The sequence below is a fragment of the Panicum virgatum genome, chromosome 5K (genome assembly GCF_016808335.1).
Source record: "Panicum virgatum strain AP13 chromosome 5K, P.virgatum_v5, whole genome shotgun sequence".
Taxonomy (NCBI): domain Eukaryota; kingdom Viridiplantae; phylum Streptophyta; class Magnoliopsida; order Poales; family Poaceae; genus Panicum; species Panicum virgatum.
The window spans coordinates 52834749-52857045 of NC_053140.1; the positions used below are offsets into that span (position 1 = coordinate 52834749).

The following is a 22297-nucleotide window of genomic DNA, read 5'->3' on the forward strand; positions in this document are numbered from 1 at the left end:
TCAAGAAACAGTCCCTGTCTGGTAGAACGGGCCCGCATGCCAACGAGTGATCCAACGCCTCCAATGGTCTTGTCCCTGATGACAAGGCTAACTCATGGGCCACGGACCCATCACCCATGGGCACCGAGCCTCCCACACCCGCCGCCGCCTTCGCCGCGAAGCGCGGCTTGCTCCCTGCCGGCGACGCAAACTTCACCGAGCCATGGAGCGCGCGGGTTCGGACCCTGACACGCCTCGGGCGGCACCGAGAGGCGCTGGCCCTCCTACGCCACGGCGACCCGTCGCCGCCGCCGCACGCCCTGGCGCTGCCGTCCGCGGCCATCTCCTGCGCCGCGCTGTCCCTCTCCTCCGGCGTCTCCCAGATACACGCCCTCGCCGCGAAGCGCGGCTTGCTCCCTGCCGCCGACGCCTACCTCCTCTCCGCGCTGCTCACCTCCTACTCCCGCCTCGGCCGCCTCCCGCTCGCCCACCAGCTTCTCGACGAAATGCCTCTTGAGTCCACGCCCCACACCACGCTCCGCACCGCGTTCAACTCCGTCATCTCCGGCTGCGCGCTCCACACCCTGCCGGTCGCCTGCTTCACCGTCTTCCGCCGCATGCGCGCCGCCTCGGTCCGCTTCGACGCCGTCACCCTGCTCGCGCTTGTCCCCGCCGCTCCTCTGAGCGCCGTGCCGCAGGTCCACGCTCTCGCGGCCCGAGCCGGGCTCGCTGCCGAGACTTCCGTGGCCAACTGCCTCATATCCACCTACGCGCGAGGCGGGGCGGCCGGCGCCGCCCTCGCCCGGCGGGTTTTCGACGAGATGCCGCTGGCCTCGCGCGACCTCGTGTCGTGGAACGCCGTGCTCTCGGCGCACGCGCAGAACGGACTGGCCGTCGACGCCCTCGAGCTCTACCGCCGCATGCGTGGCCCCGACGGCGGCGGGGTTGAACCTGACGCCGTGACGCTCGTCGGCGTGCTCTCCTCCTGCGCGCACCTGGGCGCGCGTGGCGTGGGCTTCGACGTCGAGCGCTACGTGCGCGAGAGGCTCCCCGTCTTTCGCACCAACGTGCAGCTGTGCAACGCGCTGATCAACTTCCACGCGCGCTGCGGCAGTCTGCCCCGGGCGCAGCAGATGTTCGACGAAATGCCCATGAGGAGCATCGTGTCGTGGACAGCACTGATCACTGGGTACGGCATTCACGGACATGGCGACGTCGCCGTCAATCTCTTTGAAAGGATGGTGTCAGAAGGCATCCGCCCAGACAACGTCGCAATGGTTGGCCTCCTGTCGGCGTGCAGCCATGCCGGGATGTACGACGAAGGGCGCAGGTATTTCTCAATAATGGAAAGCGCCTACAAGCTGCGGCCGACGCCGGAGCACTACACATGCATGGTTGACCTCCTTGGGCGTGCCGGCCGTCTTGGGGAGGCGCGAGAGCTCATCTCGTCGATGCCCATGGCTGCCGACGGCACGGTCTGGGGTGCCCTTCTAGGAGCGTGCAAGATACACAAGAATGCAGAGGTAGGGGAGGAGGCCTTCCAGCACATCCTTGAGCTGGAGCCGAGCAACGCGGGCTACTACGTGCTCATGTCAAACATATATGCCGACACGGAGCAGCTGGACGGTGTGGCGAGGGTGCGGACGATGATGAGGGAGCGCGGGCTCAAGAAGGAGCCTGGATGCAGCTACGTCGAGCACAAGGGGCGGGTGCATCTCTTCATGGCCGACGACCATTCGCACCCGCAGGCGAAGAGGATATACGAGCTTGTGGTCAGGCTGGAGCAGATGGTCAAGGAGAAGCCAGGAGCCGGGGAGAGCGGGGCAGCCGAGGGTGGCGCGGAGAAGGTGGCGGCGCAGCCGCTGGTCGGGTTCCACAGCGAGAAGTTGGCTGTGGCCTTTGGATTGCTGAACACTGAGGCCGGCAGTGAGATCGTAGTGATCAAGAACCTCAGAGTGTGCGGGGACTGCCACTCGTTCTTGAAGGTGGTTTCAGGGATCGCCAACCGGGTGTTCCTGGTCAGGGACGCCAGTCGCTTCCATCGATTCGAGGGTGGAGTCTGCTCCTGCAAAGATTACTGGTGAAGGACTTGGTGCTCGTTGTGGAAGTCGTTGCCTGCCAAGCATCAGATATTCAGATACCGACGCCCATACTGTATGGGCGACAACCAACAGAACAAGGGGGCTACTTTGAATGTGCCGATACAGGAGTCGCTGCTCCCTGCTCACTCCAATGGAAGAATCTGGGGAGCGCAACACTGATCAGGGAAGTAATTTGTAATCGCTGCACAAACAAACCGTTGGAAAAGGAAAGATTTGCACCGAGGCGACAGTGCAAGGCACTTTCGCTCGAAGACCATCCAGGGTGTCCAGCCAAACTCTCCTTGCAAAGCATGCTGATTTGATGTGTGGATACTTGAGATCGCATACCGTACTGTGGTCTGCGACGCTGAAACCCAGATTTGCACAACTACACGGAAAGGCTGCGTTCACAAAGTCCGAGACGAGATCTAGTCTGCATTCAAGTAACATATGATCCCATTTAGAAGGGCTAAAGGTAAAGTTTAGTGATAGCTAAATTTCAGCTGGCTAAAAATAGTCATGTCCTGTTTGGATATATATGCTAAATTTTGGATACAATAATAGTCCATTTGCCCCTCACAAAGAGCATGGGGGATGAGGATAGATAAGATTAGGTGGACGTATGTCTTTTGATCAATTAGCCAATTTTAACTCCTCTAGCCCAGCTAATGGGTTTGAAACTGTATCGGGCTATTAGCCTCGGGTCATATAGTGGCTAAAGTTTAGCCCATGGGTTGTACTGGAGTATATGTTTCATGTAAACCATAAGCATTTTAAAATCTTAACAAAAAAGGAATTGCTAATGTAGAGCAAGAAAAAAAATAAGGCAAGAGCAATGTAGTAATAATAATAGTGTAGATTCAAGAATGTATCTGTGATGTACATACATCTTCTGGAACTACTTAATACACAGCAGTAAAACAATATTAGTACATTGGTCAAAATCGGTACATTGGTCAAAATCGTGTCCATAAAAATGCTTTGGCTAGTTTACAAAGGATATCCTGGACAGACTCAGAAAGCGGAGGGGAAGGGGGAAAAAAAAGGGACCACTTTGCATTCTTGTACAACACGTGATACCGTAAGACATCACATCCCAGTTGAAGATGTCCTTCCTATTCTTTGGGCACCAAGTTTTGGTTGGGCTGGCTTCGTCCCCCGACCCCGGCCTGATGAAGCTAAGGGTCTAGCTTTGGTTGATGGTGGAGGTGCCGCAATCGCACCCCATAGGTCGTCACTGTTCGCAGCGGCTGCCTTCAAAGGCTTCCCAGGTGATTTTGGAGCAGGTGCGGCTATTGCACCCCAGAGATCATCCTCATCATTATTTGACGTTGATGGTTTGACGTCTGCAGACTTTGATGCACTTTTGGGTGGTGCAGCAGCTATAGGACCCCATAAAGGATCATCTTCTGATTTTTGCGATTTCAGTTGATGTGGCTTGGCTGAGTTTGCAACTGTGTTTGACAATGACAAAATAAATAGAAGAAAAAACAAGAATTTGATGGCTATTTTGATAACCAGTTAGCTCACTACCATCACAAGGATGTATAGTGCAAATGTCATCCATTGTGAAGTCGAGTCAAGGGCTATAAGTAATTGACAGAGGTAATTTCTCATTTGACCTTTGCAACGGTACTAAATAATATCACCTTTTACTAGTGTTTCAATTAAAGTTGATCGCGCAACTGCGTGAAACAAACCAATGCACTTGACAAAAGCAAACTTACCTGCTTGCTTTGGTTGCACCACTGGACGTTTCTGAGCAGCTTGTATGTTGGATAGAAGAGATGGTGGTGGCTTATCATCAAACGGGTCTACATCATCCCATCCTTCTTTATCGCTACCATTCTCCTCTTGGTTATTACGATCCTCGAGCTCACCCCATCCATCTACTGAAGATCTTGCTGATGCTGGTGCAGCTTGATCAAAGGAGCCGGATGTGGATGGTGCATACCCTACAGTAGAAGCTTGAGTACCTGTGGCAATTGAATTGATGCTCAATTGTGGATCTTTCAAAGTGAACAGCGCAAGAAGAGGTGTTCGCAGTCAATACAGTAGCAAAAATAAGGCCCTGTTCGTTTTAGCTTGCAGGTCGTGGATTGTAACTTGTAGAATTGTTACAATGTGCATGCTGGGGGTGTAAGATTGTTGGATTGTAACAGTTACAATCTGGGACCTTTTTTTTGTCTCAGCTTGCAGATTGTTAGGTGGGAGTATTTTCTTAATCCTCTCTTCAGACATCTTTTATGCAAGTGAGAAATGTGGTGATGCTTAGGTATTAAAGAAGTTGCGATAATTAAAATTACCAATACCTGGAGTGGCAGCCGAGGTTGCAGAAACTTGCGAATTACTGGCATTTGCAGTAGATATTGAGCCATGGTCAGAAGATTTGCCCTTTTGAGTAATAGAACTCATGGCCCACCTGGATTCAGATGAGTTTGAGTAAATAATACAGTAGAATGTAAACTCAGACTAAAGTAACATATCATTCAGCATCGGGGTTGCTTCTTAGAATCAGCATATGTTTTCCTACTGTTGCATAGATCTTGGCACATCACACAAATGATACATGCATGTAAATATATTACTGTCACTCAGAAGTTCAGAATGCATTTGGGCGAAGCTTCAATGAGAAAATAACTAGTTACTAGTGTTAATGATTTGATTAAGAACCAAGCCACCCACCCAAATTAATAAACAACATTTGTTTTCCTTTTGGCGGCCAACACAGAGGCAAGACAACTTACCCAAGTAAACCTGCATTTCCAGGCTTTAACTGAACACCAGTACTTTCGGCCACCATTGTGTCTCCCGTAGTAAGCTAATAGTACACAAAATTAAAACATCAGATAACATAGGAATAGCAAAATTGACAGAATAGAATGTAAAATAGAATATTCTACCAGTAAAGATTAAAGAAGATTACCATATCCCAGAAATAATGTAAAAGGAGCAGTTCTAAAAATAGTAAAGTACCAAAGCCCTTGAATTAAAATGAACAAAATCGAAACAACTTGCATCGAAATGCAAATGAGATCTCTGAGGATCCCTTCCATCTTTTAAGGATCTAGAACCAATTGCAGTGGTGCTTTTAGAGTATGCGTTTTCGATTTTGCATTATCCAGATGTATATTTTAACTGATTTTTTACTTTCTGCCTTAATCACGTCTTAAGACAAGAGATGTTTCAGAACAAAAGAGAAAATACAATCTATACTGCCTGTCGCTAGTAACCCATAAGAATTGCACACATCTGGTACACCATTAAAAACAAAATATTGGTAGGTTAATGTGATCCAACAAAGTGGATACATCATAAACAACAAACTAGTTATGTATACCTTTTCATGGTGTTGCTTTGCTATTTGCAAGAACTGATCGGTAGCCTGAAACGCCTTGGTTCGCACATCACTGAACAAACATCACATGATTTGTTTTAAATACCAAATCACCAAAGCATCATGCAGAAAAGTACAGTTAGAAATGTAGTGTTACAAACGGGATGCCAATTTAACCATTTTGGAACCAAAGCATTTTGGTGAAGGGGTTGGGCGGATGACCTGGTAGCAGTAGACTAGTAGTTGGCAGGCAGTACCACAAGGTAGGAGGAATTGATAATGAGGGGCTGTTGGGCTTGAGTGTGGTGATGAGACATGATAGTGGTACCTCATGTCCTCTCTTTCCCTTCTTTTATCTACAACATATGTGTGAGAAATGGGCCAACTACAATTGCGCAATCTTCACTAAAGCACATATCCTTCCCAGTGCCTAACTACACCTGGTCTAGCGCCATGAAAACCTTACACTCGATCATTCTTCCATAGATCCCCAGCAATTTTACAGGGATGATGTATGAAGCCTGTTATTACCAATTAAAACATGCAACAAGGAGAAAGTAGAGACTGAGCTAAAGGTTGTACCTATCTGGGTCAAATGTTAGGACAACAATGTTAGGCAGGATGCGAGTTGCAATTTCTGTCATCTCATAGTATGAACTAGTGACACTTAGAGCCATGATTCCTGCCATGAAGCAAGAGTAAATGTCAGTTATGGTACAAAACATGCACACATGACCACTGATAACCATTGCTAGATGGATCTAAAAGTAGTATAGCAGCACATCTGCAAAGGTACATACCAGCTGCTCTGGCTGGAGGGAAGGTATCACGTAATGCGCGTACTGTGAATGCATTGATCAATACTCTTTTCCTGGTCTGTCAGATAACATAGCCTTGTCAGCAAAGAGGAAAAGATTATTCTAGAATAGCACATAAAATCCATCTCCAGGCTAATATGTATATTGTTCTGCTTTTCAATTAAGGGTGATATAGGCAGTTTTGATCAATTTTTTTATCATGTTTCCACAGCAGTAAAATAGTGCTTAATACCCTTAATCAGGCATACAATCAGGTCAGCTGTGAAAACCAGTGTCTTTAACAGAAACATGAGGAAACAAATATGCTACGACTACAACTGACACATGTTAAAAACAGCTAAAAGTGAAATCCCATAATGCTATATGTTCACCATGGCTACTAACACATAACACGTTAAAGGAAAATCAACAAGGAAAATAGGTAACATGACAGCAGTATATTTGAGACAGACCCCATCATTCATGTAGTTTGCAATATTGCCAAGAAGAATTGTTGTGTTTGTCCTGATTCCGGGGTCTTCGTCCACCTATAACAGACAACAGTGCTTACTATAACTACAGTATGGTATAACAGAGTCAAAGGGGAATCAATCAGAAGAGCAGAACCCACCTGTAGCTTAGAGAGATACTTCAAGAGGGATCCTGAGATTGTGCGCTGAGATAACTGCAGTACCAGACCAGACAATTAGTCATCAGGAAACATAACAAATCTAAAATCCCAGGAGGGTAAATAGGTATGTGTTATGTACACGCTCTTGCATCTAAAGTAAATAATAGGAGTAACTCCAACTTCACGTAATATTTAACCTTCGAAAAAATACCTTTCCAGAACAAAACTAAACACATGCCAAAAAAAAAATTGAATGTAACACATGCCAAAAATTGTTTACCAAAGGAATACATTTAAAGGCTTTGATTTCTTTGGAATATAAATTATGACCAAATAAATAATGAATTCAGAAAAAATGACAAACAGAAAACAATATTCATAACGCAGGTATGGTCAAATTTTTACATCTAGACGATAGACTTCTCCAACACGAGTCTAGAAGCAACTCACTTTTGGTGCCAACACGAGCATCGACTTCAATGTCAGTTCACGAATAGAAACAGTAGTATCAGAGAAGCCAGTGGCAACATGAGGAAAAACCTAAAAAAAAACATGAGACCATTAGGTATATTTATGCAGAAAATGTTCCAGAAACACAAATACAACTGTTACAAAATAGATCACATACTTGTTCATCAACAGTTTGAGCTGACAATGATTCCCCAAACTGATCTATGTGCTGCAAAAGACAAGCTCGGATAGCTCTGTCATTGGAGGCAAAAAGCTTGACAATAGTTGGCAAAACCTGAAAACATCCAGCATTCTCTATTAATCAGACTATTTAATGATTCACAAAACAGCTTTGACCATAACAAATCTTTAACAAGTGAAAAGAAAAAAATCACCTTGATACTAAATTGGTCAGCTGGAAGCCAGGAACCCATCTTTAACAGAACAGTTAGCGCGGGAGCAGCAGCTGAACCAAACTCGAGAGAAGAAGCCAATACAGGGAGTAACTGCGCACAAAGTATAGTCCAGATAATAAGCATGTAAAGTCACCCTGGGGGGGGGGGGGAATAAACGAAGGTAGAAAGAATAATCATGTACAGAAGGAATCAAGGGTTCTACAGTTCTACTTGAGACTTTGGCAGTACCTTTTTTAGGACTATCTCACGGGGAAGCTGTTCAGCTATATTTGGGAGTTTCCGGAAAAAGCTGTCTTTCTCGACGCTGTCTTTTAAATTAAGAACTTCCATGAACTGGATGGTCTCTACTAACTTATTCTGGAAAAACTCTGAAAACAAAGAGCCAAAGACATCATTTCAAACTTTTGAAGCTAATGTAATTACCATTTGTGGGGCAAAATTTTGTAATAAGACTGAGCTCTGAAAAAATGTATTAATTCAATAAAATGACACCCCAAACGTGGACTGAATGACAAGGAAAAAATCTTGAACTTACCACTGTTATCAATAAGTTTTGAAGGATTTAGTCTACGAGAAGGTGTGGAATTCAAGAGCCTCTGGTAATCTGGAAGTAGAGACTACAAGGAAGAAATAGTCAATAACTTAAAATGATAAATGTGTACAAACGTCTGCAGTTAGACCAGAGGGGAACTCCAAAACCAATAAAGGTTAGGACAGTGCGAAATAAGTGCCTAAGAGAAATGATGCGAACAAACCTTTGGGATTGAAGCAGTATTTCGAAGGTCCTCTGTTCTAGCCAGCTTTGCTCCAGAAAAGAGCTCAAAAATTAAACACCCTGCAATGAGCGCCATGCTGTCATTATTTCAGCTTTCAGGAGATAATAACCAAATGATGAAAAGCACTGAAGGTAAACAATAGACAAGTCCAAATGGTATCAGTTTCTCAGTTTACACTTTGATGTTTATGTTTAGTGCCTCCTGGCTTTATCAATAAAATAATGCAAAAACTCAGTAGCATTTAACATAAAAGATTAGGAGGTATGAACATAACATAAGTGCAGATAAATTTCTCCCATATAGTAAGTGCTCGAACACAATTTCTCTGATACAGTAGCCAACAAATTTATAGACGCAAACACTGCAAGCATGCAATGCAGGAGCAGGACAAGGAATAATTAAGAGTTAGTTCTGCTCACCCAGTCCCCAAGAATCAATGGCCCACGGAGGTGACTTTCTAATTGAGGCCCAGTCTGACTTTGTCAGCTCCAATGGCTTGTACTGTGTCCCAACTAACCATTCAAATTGCTGCAAAAAAAAATACAAAAGTGGGAACAACTTTTAGATAAACTCAAACATTTTGTTGTTTTATCAAAGAATTATTTATATAATCCATCTTTTTTCATAAATTTCCATGGTACTAAAAGGTATTGAACCTGCTTTCTAGAAACAACCTTAAGAAGACCCTAATAAAAAAGATGTAAAAATAAAACAAGTTTTCAATCTTGAATATCTTTTCTAGGAGAACTGCTTGAATATTCACCAAATGATATAGAAGAGGTAGGGAATATATTTAACTAATATAAATAAAGGTGTGGGATTAAGTCCAAGTCCTTACCAACATAGGGCTACCAGAGGCTTCATTGTTAGCATCAAATTCTGACAGAACATCAAAAGCATGAAGCTTCCAATCCAGAGTTTGTGTAACAACTACACTTGCCAAGCATACATTTCCATGAACCTGAATTGATCAAGTGATGGCAATCAGGTCATTTGGCAACCAAAGCATTTCTAGCATTTGAATGTTTCCAACTATGCATTAAGACTGCGCTATTTTTATTTGAATGCACTATATAGTCCAATGATATGTGTACAATGCACCCACATAAAAAATTCAAAACAAGGAAATGTCCTAAATCAAGACTCAAGAACAATAAAACAAAAAAAAATAACCCTCTTCAAGAACAACCCCTGTTGCAAGCAGCATACAAGAATACAGACCCACATGCTACATAAGATTGATCGAACATTTACATTTACAACTAAATAAAAGCACAAGAAAATGCCACAAATACACAACCACGAGCAAGAACGGATGAGGATGAATCATCAATGAATCTACGAGTAAATGTCAAAGCAACAAATTATGTTAGGTTTTAGCTTGCATCTAAGGATAGACTAAAGATTATCCAGATTGCAATCCGAACTTCAAATCTTAATTCAGGAACTTACAAGCTTGCAATCATTATTGAGAAAGCTCACAGCTTTCGATATCTGATGAAGCCCCCAAGCAAAGTATTCATCCCTGCACCATTGTTTATTAGCCATAGTGGTATGTAGATCAACAAAAATAAACAAACAGATAACAGGAGTGCTTCAAATATATTGATAAATTGCCAGAAACTACAAAAAAAATTCTTTGTGAAGGAACATTATGATAAACGCAAAAGTACAAGAAGCTCATGGTTACCTCTGTGTGCCACCAAGATTCAGTTCCTTAAGCTTTTCAGAAAGTGGCATAACAGGCTCTGTTACAATATAAATTGTGTGCTTCATGGCAGGTCCATCAGGAACTTCTGCTTCAGTACTGTGTAAAAAGGATAAGATATTTGGATGCCGCACCTGCAGTAACCACAACAGCAGTAAACTGAATTAGCAGACATTGAGAGCAAACTAACCAAAGAGAAAAAAAAGTTTGTATATGTTAGAAGTGCTCCATCCGATGAAAGGAGGACAAAACAGAAACGATTTAATAGTGGTGTGGACAAAACAGCACATAGAAGGGCGAAGCCAGAAAATGAAACCACCGGGGTCGGCTCCATCAATTACTGGGGTCTAATGCATACATGAACAGTGTTAAACAGTATCTTTACACTGGATTTGACAAATTCCATCGGGGTCCGGCGACCCCGACACCTTAAGGCAGCTTCGCCCCTGCATAGAAGTATATAATGCTGAATGTTGAAATGTCACGAGAATCCTTTTTTTCACAAACCACCTTCCATTCGGTCTGGAAATTTCAAGAGACAGGGATTGTCCAGATTTTCAGAAAAAGGCTTCATCTCCATCGAGATTTTTTGAAGCCTTGACATTTTGCCACAACAGACTGCACCTTAAGTCTTAAATTTACAGCACTATTGATCATCAAAACTCAATGACTAAAGCTATAGTCTTAAATTTACAGCACAATTGATCATCAAAACTCAATGACTAAAGCTATTAGCTTACTGTTCGTAGTCTCTTAACACCATTGCGACCAGCAACCAAGTGTCTGTCCTGAGGGTTGCTCCCTGACAGAGAAAAAATTGACACAGGGGATCCATCATCCTGGGGACAAGGCAAAAACAGTGTTAGCAAGGGCATATATATGTAACAAAAATTAAGACAAAATTATACTTCAGTGAAAAAAGAATAGACTTCTTAAGAAATCAAAACTGCACCGGAAAAATAAGTATTAATGGTAGACCTAGGATGAATAGTAAAATTCTTATCAACTGCTATAAATATCACATTGGCTATCATCTGAATCTTAACATGACTCTCTAAACCTCTGCATATTTGGCAGTATATTAAGGATTACTAAGAGAGTAGCTCCAGATAACAAAAATCTCATGAGAAATCAAGATACGACACCAAAAACTCCACGTTAGAAAATGCAACATAGGTGTTGGTAGTAGTAATATCCTCATTACCCTTGAACCTCACCAAGTTGGATGGCATGTTGTGGTACGTAAGTTTCACATGAATACCCAAATCAAACGAGCATACCCAGGTTTGAACAACTCCACACAACTATCGCACAAAATGTAAACCAAATGCCTCCCATCCGCTAAATCAAACTAGCCTCGTGTCAACTCTACAAGGAATCCACCAATTTTGATCCTTAGGAGCTACTAAATGCAGCAACAGTACAACACAGTCGTACCCGCCCCAAAACAGCACCGAATCCCGAGAGCTCGAACTGCTACAGAGCGCACACCCACAAAACCAAAAGAATATGCAGCCACTTAGCATCTGCACACCAAATACACGATAGCATAGCGCTCAGGATTCTCTGAACCCGAAGTCGAACAACAAAACCAGCGATACACCGAACGCTTCCAGCCTACGAACCTAATCAGCGACACAGTGAATGCCTCCGCACGGCCCCATGGGGGATCTGATCGATCGGGAGCAAAGGGGAAGGGTAGGGCCGGCGTACCTTGGAGGTGCCGCGGTGGTGCGTCCATGAGCCCCAGGCGGAGGCGTAGGGCTCGCCGATGGAGTAGGGGAAGTCCTTGAGGCCCGATCCGGATCCCGCGACCACCTCCTTTAGGAACTTGAACATTTTGCTCTACGCCTCCGGTGCACGACCCCGCGCCGAATTCCCGCGCGGCCCACCGTCCGCCTCGATAGGCTCCCCGCGGCGGTGGGTGGCCTGCGCGCCGACGCGGCGAGGTAGATCCGGGGCGGTCGAGAAGTAGCGTCGAGGAGGGTGAGGTGAGAGGAAGGGGAAGAGGAAACCCGGCCCGATGGGAGAGGGGCCTACCTGCGAGAGGGAGCAGAAAATATTTGCACTTTTGCCCCTTCCTCTGATGATAAGAGGATCTGGACACAGACAGCTCATTCTAGCAAGAAAATGCAAGTTTTTTTTTTTTGCGAGGGACAAAATGCAAGTGTTTTGACACGACAAATCGCATAGTTTGAATGCACATGGGAGTTGTATTCTATATTTCTGTGCATGTACTGAGGCGTGACGAGTGTTGACAAGAGAGATTCTTCAGATAAAAGATGCAGAGCAAGCATGTAGCCATGTACTAGAACAGTAGAAGTTGAATCTCTAGATTTGTGCTCAAAGTTTAGAATTTTGGCACTAACCACTGAGGCAAATAGAATTTTAATTTTCTTGATACGCTAAAAGACGATAGAAAGATATGCACGATCATAGCACTCTGGTCCTAGGAAAAATTGACATTTAGATATTGCATTTTCACACCACCAACTGTCCCTAAGAGCCGAATTTAGCTTTAATTTTTTCCTATGCGAACACAACTACTCCCTCCGTTCTAAAATGCAGATCGTTTTGGATTTTTTAGATTTATAGTATTTGCTATGCACCTAGATATAATATATGTCTAGATACATAACAAAATATATGAATCTAGAAAAATCAAACGACCTACATTTTGAAACGGAGGGAGTACGTATTATTTTGAGTTAAATACACCAGCGGCCCCTGAACTTATCCCGAGATGCAACTTAGGTCCACGAACTCGCAAAATCGAAATCTAGCACCCCGAACTTGTTAAGTTGTGCCACTTAGGTCCATATCCCTTGATGTGGTGCCACGTGGCATGAATATATGAAAAAAGGCCCTTGAATTTTACCATCTTCTACCTTCGCATCCTTGAGGGAGGGATAGAGAGGAGGGCAGGGCGTCACGTGCGGCGTGGAGGTCGGCGGCTCGCCGGAGGCGGGCGCGCGACATGGAGGCCGGAGGAATTAGCATGGCAGCATTGTCCGCCCCCATAGGTGGACCGTCCGCCATTCAACTTTCGACGCAGCGCGGGCAAGCGGAGCGTGGTGGGCCGCGCATGGTGCGGAGCCCCTGCCAACGGCGAAGCCGGCCGGCGGTGGTGCGGGGCGGCGCGATGTTCAGCGCGGCCGGGGCAGACTTGGTGCGTGCGGTGGCGTGGCGCGGGGTCGCACGAGCGTGACCCGCAACTTGCGGCAGCGGCAGGTGTTTGGCCGGCGGCGGCATGGCCACGTTCCGGCGTCATTGATGCAGTAAACAAAGAGAAAAAGGGTCGGGATGGTGCGTGTGCTCACCATGATCTTGGTTTTGGGGGGACAGAGAAGGGCGGGAAATGAGCCGTTGACGTGGGGCCGGAGCTTCGAGCGGGCTCCAATGGTGGCTGGTGGTGGCTTGGTCGATTTCCGTCGATTTGGTCGAGGTGAAGCTCAACTAGGGGATGGGGAAGATGGAGGAGATGGTGAGGAGACTCGACGCGCAAGGAATTGGAAAGGGATGAGGCATGAGCGACAGATTTTAGGCCGGACATGAAAGCTCTGCTCGAGCTCGGACTGGATGGACTCGGCCCTAGGGGGCGGCGCGTGGAGACGACCGGCCGAAGCTCAGTCGCGGTATGGATGCCGGTGCGATGGCGCTCTGCGTGCCGCTCGCCTCCTCGGGTTTGTGCTCACGGGCCTCGAGTCCAGTATGGGGAAGTCGGAGGCCAGGGACTTTGGGGGGTGGCTCGAGGAGCCCACGGGCGAGCTCAAGCTCGCCATCGAGCCCAAATGACTGCCGCTCGGCTTCCACGCCAACATCGACAGCGTGCTACGGTCGCAGGCGCCCGACACGGTGCGGATCGGGCTGGACATCAGCGGCGGCACGGGCACGTTCGCGGCATGGATGCGGGAGCAGAACGTGAGGGTGGTCACCACGACGCTGGACCTGGACGCGCCCTTCAACCGGTTCACGGCATCGCGCTCATGCAGGGGCTGCCCCTCGCCAACGGCATGCTGGAATCGAGGCCCGCGAGCACAGACTCGAGGAGGCGAGCGGCGCGCAGCGTCGGGCGAGGCAGCCGGACGGAGGCGAGCGGCCCTGGGAGGCCGCCGAGACCGGAGAGGAGAAGATGACAAATTTGGAGGGCCTTTTTGCATATATTCATACCATGTGGCGCCACGTCAAGGGTTATGGACCTGAGTGACACAACTTAACAAGTTCGAAGTGCTAGATTTCGATTTTGTGAGTTCATGGACCTAAGTGGCATCTTATGACAAGTTCGAGGGCCGCTGATGTATTTAACTCTATTATTTTTCTGTTTTCTTAAATCTGTGCACGTTATTCATGGTTGGGCTGGGGAGATGATCCATACTTAGAGGCTTTAGAGGGATGCTCAAAAAATAGCAGAGCATCACTAAAAGCTTTGACACGGGCAGTATAGGCATGAGCGTACATGACGATCGGGCATGGCGACGGAAAGAAATAGGGTCAAGTGGTTCAGCGCAAGAAAGTTGAAGATTGTTGTGAACTTGCAGGTTGACTAGACAACAGGTTGAAGATAAGTGTCAACCCTTCAAATTAACAAATTTCTTCACTCTAAAGTAGGCGCATTCTATTCTTGTCCTTCAGCGTTTATTGATTCAGATTTACCTTCCAAATGGCGTGACAACTCGACCCCGTTCCTCCCTCCCACTCTATTGTCCTCGTCGACTATTCGCCACGGATACCACACAAGAGTCTCACCATCTTCAGATGTGGTCATCTCCCACGACTAGAAACATAGGTTACGAAAAAATACTATAATTAGCACATACCACAAGACATGGGTAGGTATTTCCGCGGGATGAACAGCCAAAAGCTGCCTTCACAATAGTTTTCTCATTCGACATGCTCGTGAAATTAAGGAAGTGCCAAACCACCCCCTGGAATAATTCATTCAGCTACCGAAAGGAAACAGTTGAATTAGGAGGGATTAAACATCAGAAGTTCAGAACCAATGCTGCCTGCGGCAACTATTGCTTTGCTTAAACTAGAAAAAAAATTGTCATGATATCAATACTCTTTTTTGGATAAATTGGAATGGTCAATAGAAAATTAGAAATTGTATTGCTTACACAAAGCCATGCGAAGACTCTGCAATCATCTCACGGGAAAGACTGCATTGCTTCTGCTAGAGCTCTGGGCGTGAGTGGTAAGTGGTCTGTGACTCTGTGTGCGTACATGCTTCCCACAAGTACTTCAGAAAACCTTGGATATATGCACCTGCTCATTTGCAATGGTTTACTTTTTTTTCAATTGAACGCTGCATTTGATAATTATCAGATCTCTACATTTCATCCCTGTTTTTCTCTCTCTTCACCCCTCTTGCGATTAACATTTGTCTGAACATTTATCTACTCTGAGGAGAATTTTTTTTGAAAAGTGACTCTCAGGAGAATAATAAGCTATAATAAAGACAACCAAGAGATGGATTCCACTACGGAGTTGGGAGCATCCATCATGGGCGCGCTGCTCTTGGAAGCTAGAACTCTCTTGGCTTGCACACGATGGTGGAGTACTTCAGGATGTGGAGGCTGAACTGGCCTCCCTTCTCGGTAGTGTCGAGCTTGTCCTGCCCGGGCGGCGGCAGCAGCTCGAAGTTCTGGACGAGGCGCCCGATGGTGATGCCGAGGATGGGGAGCGCGAGGATGATGCCGGGGCAGCTCCTGCGGCCGACGCCGAAGGGCAGGTACCTGAAGTCGTTGCCGTTGGCCTCGACGTGCTTCTCCTCCTCGAGGAAGCGCTCCGGCCGGAACTCCTCGGGCCGCCTCCAGCTGTCGGGGTTGTTGGCGAGGTACCAGGCGTTGACGAGGATCTTGCTCTCGGCGGGGATGTCGTAGCCGCCGAGCTTGGCATCGTGGAGGTTCATGTGCGGCACCAGCAGCGGGATGGCCATGCGCAGCCGCAGCGTCTCCTTGATCACGGCCTGCAGGTAGGGGAGCCTGTGCGTGTCCGGCTCCGTGATCTGGTGGCCCGGGCCCAGCGCCGCGTCCAGCTCCTGCCGCAGCTTCTGCTGGATCTCCGGGTGGTTCACCAGCTCCGCGATCGCCCACTCGATCGACCACAGCGTCGTCTCGATCGCTGCAGAAGAGGCCAACACAGAGCAGAAGCAGAACGAGTGATGAGAAAATTGCAATGCACGGATACTGCTGGAACTGGTTGGTATGTTGGGCTATCACGTCAAGCAGCTTTTGCAGTTTGTTCGTGTTGCCACACCGGTATGTGCTGAATCATTGGAGATTGTAGTACAAATTTAGGTTACGTGGTTAATTACACTTTAGTTTTTTGGAAAGTGAATTGATAGCCCGTTTGTATTAGGTGAGAACGTTGCAGCAGCCATTTGACAGCTGGACTGTCAGGCGGAAAAATTAAACTGAGCATAAGCTTCCTGGGCCTCACATGGCGCCATCGTTGCGTCTTGGAAGTATATGACAGAAACTTCTAGGCTACAGTCTGTACGTACCTGCAACGTTAATGTTCTCGACGATGTAGAGCACGTTGTCTTCGTTGATCTCCCCCTTCTGCTGCGCCTCCACGATGTGATCAATGGCGCACTTGAGCCCGTTGTTGTCCATGGCCTTGGTGCTCGCCAGCTTCCTGCAGAAACACCCACCGGACACCCATGTGAGCACATCATCTGGTTTCTCGTCAGAGTCGCACGGTGCTTGTCGATAAAGAAACCAGCAGGCTCCTGCTCCTTCTGGACTGATCCAATCCAACAAAAATAATGCAGGGAATGGAAGAAGAAAGCAGAGAGGAAGCAGAAATAAGAAGGAACTACGCACTTCCTCTCCTCGAGGAAGAAATCCTTGAAGAGCTTGAGGCGGGTCTCTTTGACCTCCTTGCAGATCCTGAGGTAGCCGCGGAGGAAGGGGCGGAGGATGGGGATGAAGTCGCCGTAGTTGTACTCGAAGCTCTGCGCGAGGCGGCTGCGCTCGCCGTTGAGCTCCCTGAGGCGGAGGAAGAGCGGGTCGTCCATGCTCTCGAACCGGCGGTCGAACATGATGCGGTACATGTTGTTGTACATCATGAGCTGCAGCCGGCGGCGGAGCACGACGCCGGCGGCGGCCGCCGCGGGGTCGGCGCGCACGTCGTCCACGACGGCGGCGGCCTCGGCCTCCCACCCGGGGCTGTACTGCTGCACGACCTTGTTGGTGAAGAAGGGCACCGTCATGATGCGCCGCATCTTGCGCCAGTGGTCGCCGTACACGGTGAACACCATGTCCTGCCCCTTGCCCGTGAAGATGTCGAACACCACGTTGCGGGTGCGGGAGCCGAACTCCACGCCCTGCGTGTGGAGCACCTCCCGCGCCAGCGGCGGCGAGGAGACCACCACCAGGTTGCGCTGGCCCATCCGGAGGAGGAAGATGTCGCCGAACTTGCGGGCCAGCGCGGCGAGGTTGCGGTGGTTGAGGTCGTCGCCGACCTGCAGCCAGTTGCCGAAGACGGGCACGGGGACGGGGCCGGGCGGCAGGCGGAGCTTGCGGCCGCGGAGCTTGGACACCGCGATGGCGACCACGGCGGACGCGAAGAGGCCGACCAGGAGCTTCTCCGCGAAGAGAAGGTCCATGGCGACGGCGGAGCCGGGATGGATGGCGGGCACGCTGCCTTTACTTCTCACTGGTGGTTTTTGTTTGTGTGTCTGTGTTGGCGCGCTGGAACGGCGGTTGTTCCTTCCTGGAGAGCCGAAGGAGGGACACGCCCGTGCGCATATATAGGTGCGGGACAGGGGAGTTGGTGTTAGAATTGACGGCGATGCGGTAGGTAGGGCCGCAGGGGAGGACCGGAGGGGAGTTTGGTGGGGGTGCCGGCGTTAGTGAGTCCACGGTTGGTCCCACCGGCAGTGAGTGGCAGCGCTCTTTTTTTGGAGCTGCAGGTGGGACTCTTTGTTGAGAAAATTGACTGTTGTGGCACTGAAAGGTGGCCACTTCCGAAAAATATCATTAAAAGAATTTGCCCCAGTGAAGTACCATTAAAAGATGCAAATGTTACCGTAAAATATCATTCTGTACCAAAGCTTCTCGAGTCTAGTTGGTTAGAGGAGCTGAGGTATGGTCGTCTCACGAGGTCGCGAGTTCGAATCCCAGCTGGGATGAATTTTCGCTTGTGGGTAAAAAAAACCCCCCTTGTTGTGCTCGCCGCAAGGCTTGGCCCTCTCGGGCATGGGCCAGCGTTCGGGGGGATTTTTCCGCGGCTGGGTGAAGCCGTGTTGCTTCCTCTTAATGAAAAACGATGGGGTCCGTCCCCCCCCCCCCCCGCGTTTTTTTTAAAATACCATTCTGTTAGATGTTGTCTGCAGCTCTGTTATCTTGGACGTAAATACCCCCAAACCGTTATTTGAAACGAGGAACATGCACAACACTTAAGAAACAAACACATGGCTCATATCATCTCAAAAAAAAAGAAGAAGCACATGGCTCATATTTGCACCCAGCACAGGAATACTCTCTATTACAACACATGCAATAGTTCTCAACCATTGGGTTTACCACAAACTGATATGTAGCCTTGAAACGCTCAAGTGAGTAGTAATCATGGCAATAGTTCTCTAGTTTAATCTTTCTCAGGGAACCTATGAAAGAGATAGCATGGGTGCAAGGTTTACCAGAAATCTGCCACTTGCCACATGAGCATGTTTTCATATCAAGATCCACAACATGCCTCCAAGGATAGTTGTCCTTAGTTAATCCAGATACCTCAGCCTTTAGAGCCATGGAGTCCTTTTAGTGCAAGTTGCTTTTCTTCCCACACCTTGTTGTATGATAGTTTGATTGAAAACTGTTGTTCAAGCTGATTTTTCAATTTCTTTGCTCCCATGGCTGGGTCAGACTTAAGCATCTCTTTTGCTCTGTCAGCAATCCAAATTTTGGAAGCCTCCTTACCCTTCACTTGACTTGTGCTAGCACATATATGACTTTTTGAAATGGAAACAATCTGAAAATTCAAAGACACATGATTAGGAAACTGAAAATTCAAAGACAAATGGTAGTGCAATCTGAAAATAGTATGGATACATGAGCAAAAAATTTAAATGACACATATATGTGCAATCTGAAAACAGTACATAAATACCATGAATGTAGGGCAGCCAAGAAGTTTCTTTGCATAAACTTTTCATTCACACTCTAAGTCTGCACATCTAGCTCTATATCTTGATTTGTCACTATGCACTACCATTGTATGAAACTCCCTTTTTATGGCATATTGTTTCATAACCAGCATGAATGCATCTTTATCAGCAAATGTTGATCCTTCTTTTATGTCAGGGTTGTCTCTGTCATATGTAGTGTGTGCAAAATATGTGGCATCACCAATCATAGTGGCTTCATCACTTGGAACAACATCAGGGTCGGTCTGTACCTTCATATGCTGACCCTTTATTCTCCACTCTACTCCTTCCTTCCTGCTGCTGCACTTTCTCATTACTTCTTCCTTCTGCTACCTTTTGTTGCCTCTTGAAATACCTCCATTCCTCATCTGCTCCAATTGGTTCATCTCCCTCAGGGTCAAAGCCATGTTCTATATAGTGATCCTCCTCCTCATGTACTCTATCAGGTCCTGCTGCGGTAACCCCGAGTTCTGGGTCCTCTGTCCATTCTTTGCCTTGGTATTCTACAAGCACACCTTGATTTGAGTCAAACAGCTCATTCCCCTCACTTATGCCTTCAACCTGCACATCACCATTTATCACTTGACTTTGACCCTCCGTTTCAGTCACACTAGTATGGACACATCTATCAACAGTCATGATGAACTTGACAACTTTTGAAGGCCGCAACAAGGCTAGAAGTTGTTGATCACTACCAAGACGACTTGTTTGTCCATTCTGATCCGCCAACCAAAAATTTGCCTCCTGATAAATTGCCCAACTAAAATGTTGCTGCACATCTTTCTCCATGTCTATGATAAAGTACTCATCTGAATCTACCCACCATTCCAAAGGTCTGCCCTTCTGGTACACAGATCGACCATCCTCAACAGTTGAGAAAGAGCAGACATCAATCACAACTCTGCAAGCATTGTTCTCATCGATTCTGAAATAGCAGCAGGGCATAAATCAACACTTACCCATATGTTGTATTTGTTGCAGTTCACGTACAATCATAGAATCCCTATAATCATCACTGATTACTGACCAATGTGTAATACATTCCAAAATCGGACACATTTTGATTTCACGTGCATTTTCCATCAAATTTCGACAATAGAACTAATCTACTATCAACCATAGAGCAATCATATGCAACAATAGAGATTCATCGATCTAGGGTTTGAATCTTACCATTCGGGGATCTCAAGTGGATCCATGAGAGAACACCAGAGAGGCAAGAAGGGAGGGCGCTTGAGCTGCAGAAGCTGGACGCCAGGGAGCACGCGTCTGGCGGGCGTCGTAGCAGGCGGCCATGTAGGTCCCCTCGCCTCCCCTCGCCGTAGCAGGCGGCTATGCCGCTGCGCCTTGGCCCCCTGTCCGCGCAGGGACCCGTCGGCAGGGGGGCGCCTGCGCGCCACCGGTGGGGGGGGGAGGTGGTGGGCGGCGGCGCCGGGAGAGGCGTACGGGAGGGGAGTCGCGCTGGACTCCTCGCGCTCTGCTCGGGAGGGGATAAGGCTGGAAAAACTAGGGAGGGTAGAATAGTCATTGCAAATGGGTGTTATGCGATGAAAAGGTACCCAAAATCGAGTTCTACACACAAAATCTAACGGAATGGTATTTTACGGTAACGGTTGCACCTTTTAGTGGTATTTCACGGGGGCAAACTCTTTTAATGGTATTTTGCGGAAGTCGCCACCTTTCAGTGCTACACAACCAATTTTCCCCTCTTTGTTTCAGCTTTGAAGGGTCGGTGTGTGCAAGTCCGGCGTGGAGAAATGGCCTCAATGATTTCTGCGGCGAGAGAATTGACCGGAAGATGATATACTCCCCGTCCCTCATTCCTCGAGGACTCAAACAAATTTAAATTTAACCAAATTTATACAACAAATTACTAGGTGATCGAGAGCTCTATTTTGACTCCCCTCCACATTCCAAGTGTTTGGTTGTTACTTCCTCCATCCACAAAAATTATAATTATAGAATCCGTGCCGGTCAAATTAGTTCAAGTTTGATAAAATTTATAATAATTAGTATTAGCACTTATGTCTCCCATAAATTTATTATAAAATATATCATATAACTAATCTGAAGGTACTTATCTTGTATCTTGAATGCTTTCGTTTTAAATTGTAGGTCGTTTTGACAAATATAGATGTGTGATTTTTGCTTTATATCTAGACACAATGTTTACTAAGATGTATAGTAAAATCTATATATTTAAATTCGCCAAAACGACCTACAATTTGGGATGGTGGGAGTATTACTTTTTTTTATATAACTCGCGTTCGAGAAAAAAAATACTTTTTTATATAACTTTTTTTGACTTATTGAAAAGTGAGAATTGTATTTTTTTAATGGATGGATGGAGTGCTTCCTATTTCTTTTAACCATACGTAGATGTAGAGTATGTATGTATGTTTCAATAATTTATTCCACATGATGATGATATCAGCAATGCATCATTTGAGACGTACGCCCGCAATACTGTTTGGTGAACCCCGCCGGCACAAAGCAGCAGCAGGCGCGAAAGTCCGAGTGGCTGCAGCATCTGCACATGCTCCCACTCCCACACTCACGACCACGCACCGCCATCGTGCGAGCTGGCATCGCGGCCAGCCACAAATGCAGCTCGCGATCTGCCGTAGTGCAATTCTGCTCGTGCACACTTGTTCCATGTGTCCGCTGCTTCCTTGCCTTGGTGGCCCATGTCCGGGTTGCCGTTTTCTGTAGAGGGTGATGGATCTCTCTCGGTCGCGGGCCGGGGCTTGGTTTACGTGAGACGATTGGTTTGTGCGTCTGTCTCGGATGGTTCTCGGCGAGGCTGGAGAGCAACCATCCGATCGGGTTGACATGCATTTTGTTTGCCCGGCCGGCCTTTTTCTGCGCATGTTACCTGTTCGGCTGGCGGGACCGGCTGGGCTGGGCTGGTGGATAAATTGCTCTCTCACCGATGCACATGCCAGCTCAGTCTGTGAACGCCCCTGACATG

General features: G+C 47.2%; 3 protein-coding genes across 4 annotated transcripts; 1 reads left to right on the forward strand and 2 right to left on the reverse strand.

The window, feature by feature from the left end:
• Positions 1-19: 19 nt before the first annotated feature.
• On the forward strand, positions 20-3093 carry LOC120708485 (putative pentatricopeptide repeat-containing protein At3g11460, mitochondrial). Its single transcript, XM_039993769.1, has one exon. It carries the CDS (start codon positions 117-119, stop codon positions 2061-2063), a length of 1947 nt encoding a protein of 648 aa, XP_039849703.1. The 5' UTR covers positions 20-116; the 3' UTR covers positions 2064-3093.
• Positions 2883-12230, reverse strand: LOC120708484 (probable inactive serine/threonine-protein kinase scy1). Of its 2 annotated transcripts, none has more exons than XM_039993768.1 (21): positions 11889-12230; positions 10916-11014; positions 10158-10309; positions 9920-9992; positions 9306-9428; positions 8887-8995; positions 8447-8526; positions 8227-8308; positions 7920-8059; positions 7671-7781; positions 7454-7570; positions 7276-7365; positions 6826-6879; positions 6668-6742; positions 6198-6273; positions 5980-6079; positions 5401-5470; positions 4808-4881; positions 4373-4482; positions 3788-4036; positions 2883-3514 (listed from the first exon to the last, which is right to left on the reverse strand). In XM_039993768.1, the coding sequence occupies exons 1-21, from the start codon at positions 12012-12014 to the stop codon at positions 3150-3152; spliced, it is 2475 nt and encodes an 824-aa protein (XP_039849702.1). In that variant the 5' UTR covers positions 12015-12230; the 3' UTR covers positions 2883-3149. The 2 variants fall into 2 exon arrangements, with proteins under 2 accessions (XP_039849702.1, XP_039849700.1); XM_039993766.1 differs by having other exon boundaries at positions 3788-4045; positions 11889-12201.
• A 3185-nt stretch (positions 12231-15415) lies between these two features.
• On the reverse strand, positions 15416-17895 carry LOC120708487 (trans-cinnamate 4-monooxygenase). Its single transcript, XM_039993772.1, has 3 exons — positions 17003-17895; positions 16681-16814; positions 15416-16298 (listed from the first exon to the last, which is right to left on the reverse strand). Exons 1-3 carry the CDS (start codon positions 17785-17787, stop codon positions 15700-15702), a joined length of 1518 nt encoding a protein of 505 aa, XP_039849706.1. The 5' UTR covers positions 17788-17895; the 3' UTR covers positions 15416-15699.
• Positions 17896-22297: the final 4402 nt, after the last annotated feature.

Coding starts and splice junctions, on each gene's coding strand:
- LOC120708487 (XM_039993772.1), bottom strand. CDS start 17,787: ATGGACCTTCTCTTCGCGGAGAAGCTCCTGGTCGGCCTCTTCGCGTCC. Junction 16,815..17,002: donor TTCTTCCTCGAGGAGAGGAA/GTGCGTAGTTCC, acceptor GTGTTTCTGCAG/GAAGCTGGCGAGCACCAAGG. Junction 16,299..16,680: donor CGAGAACATTAACGTTGCAG/GTACGTACAGAC, acceptor CCTCTTCTGCAG/CGATCGAGACGACGCTGTGG.
- LOC120708484 (XM_039993766.1), bottom strand. CDS start 12,014: ATGTTCAAGTTCCTAAAGGAGGTGGTCGCGGGATCCGGATCGGGCCTC. Junction 8,996..9,305: donor CCTCTGGTAGCCCTATGTTG/GTAAGGACTTGG, acceptor TTTTTTTTGCAG/CAATTTGAATGGTTAGTTGG. Junction 7,366..7,453: donor CTCAAACTGTTGATGAACAA/GTATGTGATCTA, acceptor GTTTTTTTTTAG/GTTTTTCCTCATGTTGCCAC.
- LOC120708485 (XM_039993769.1), top strand. CDS start 117: ATGGGCACCGAGCCTCCCACACCCGCCGCCGCCTTCGCCGCGAAGCGC.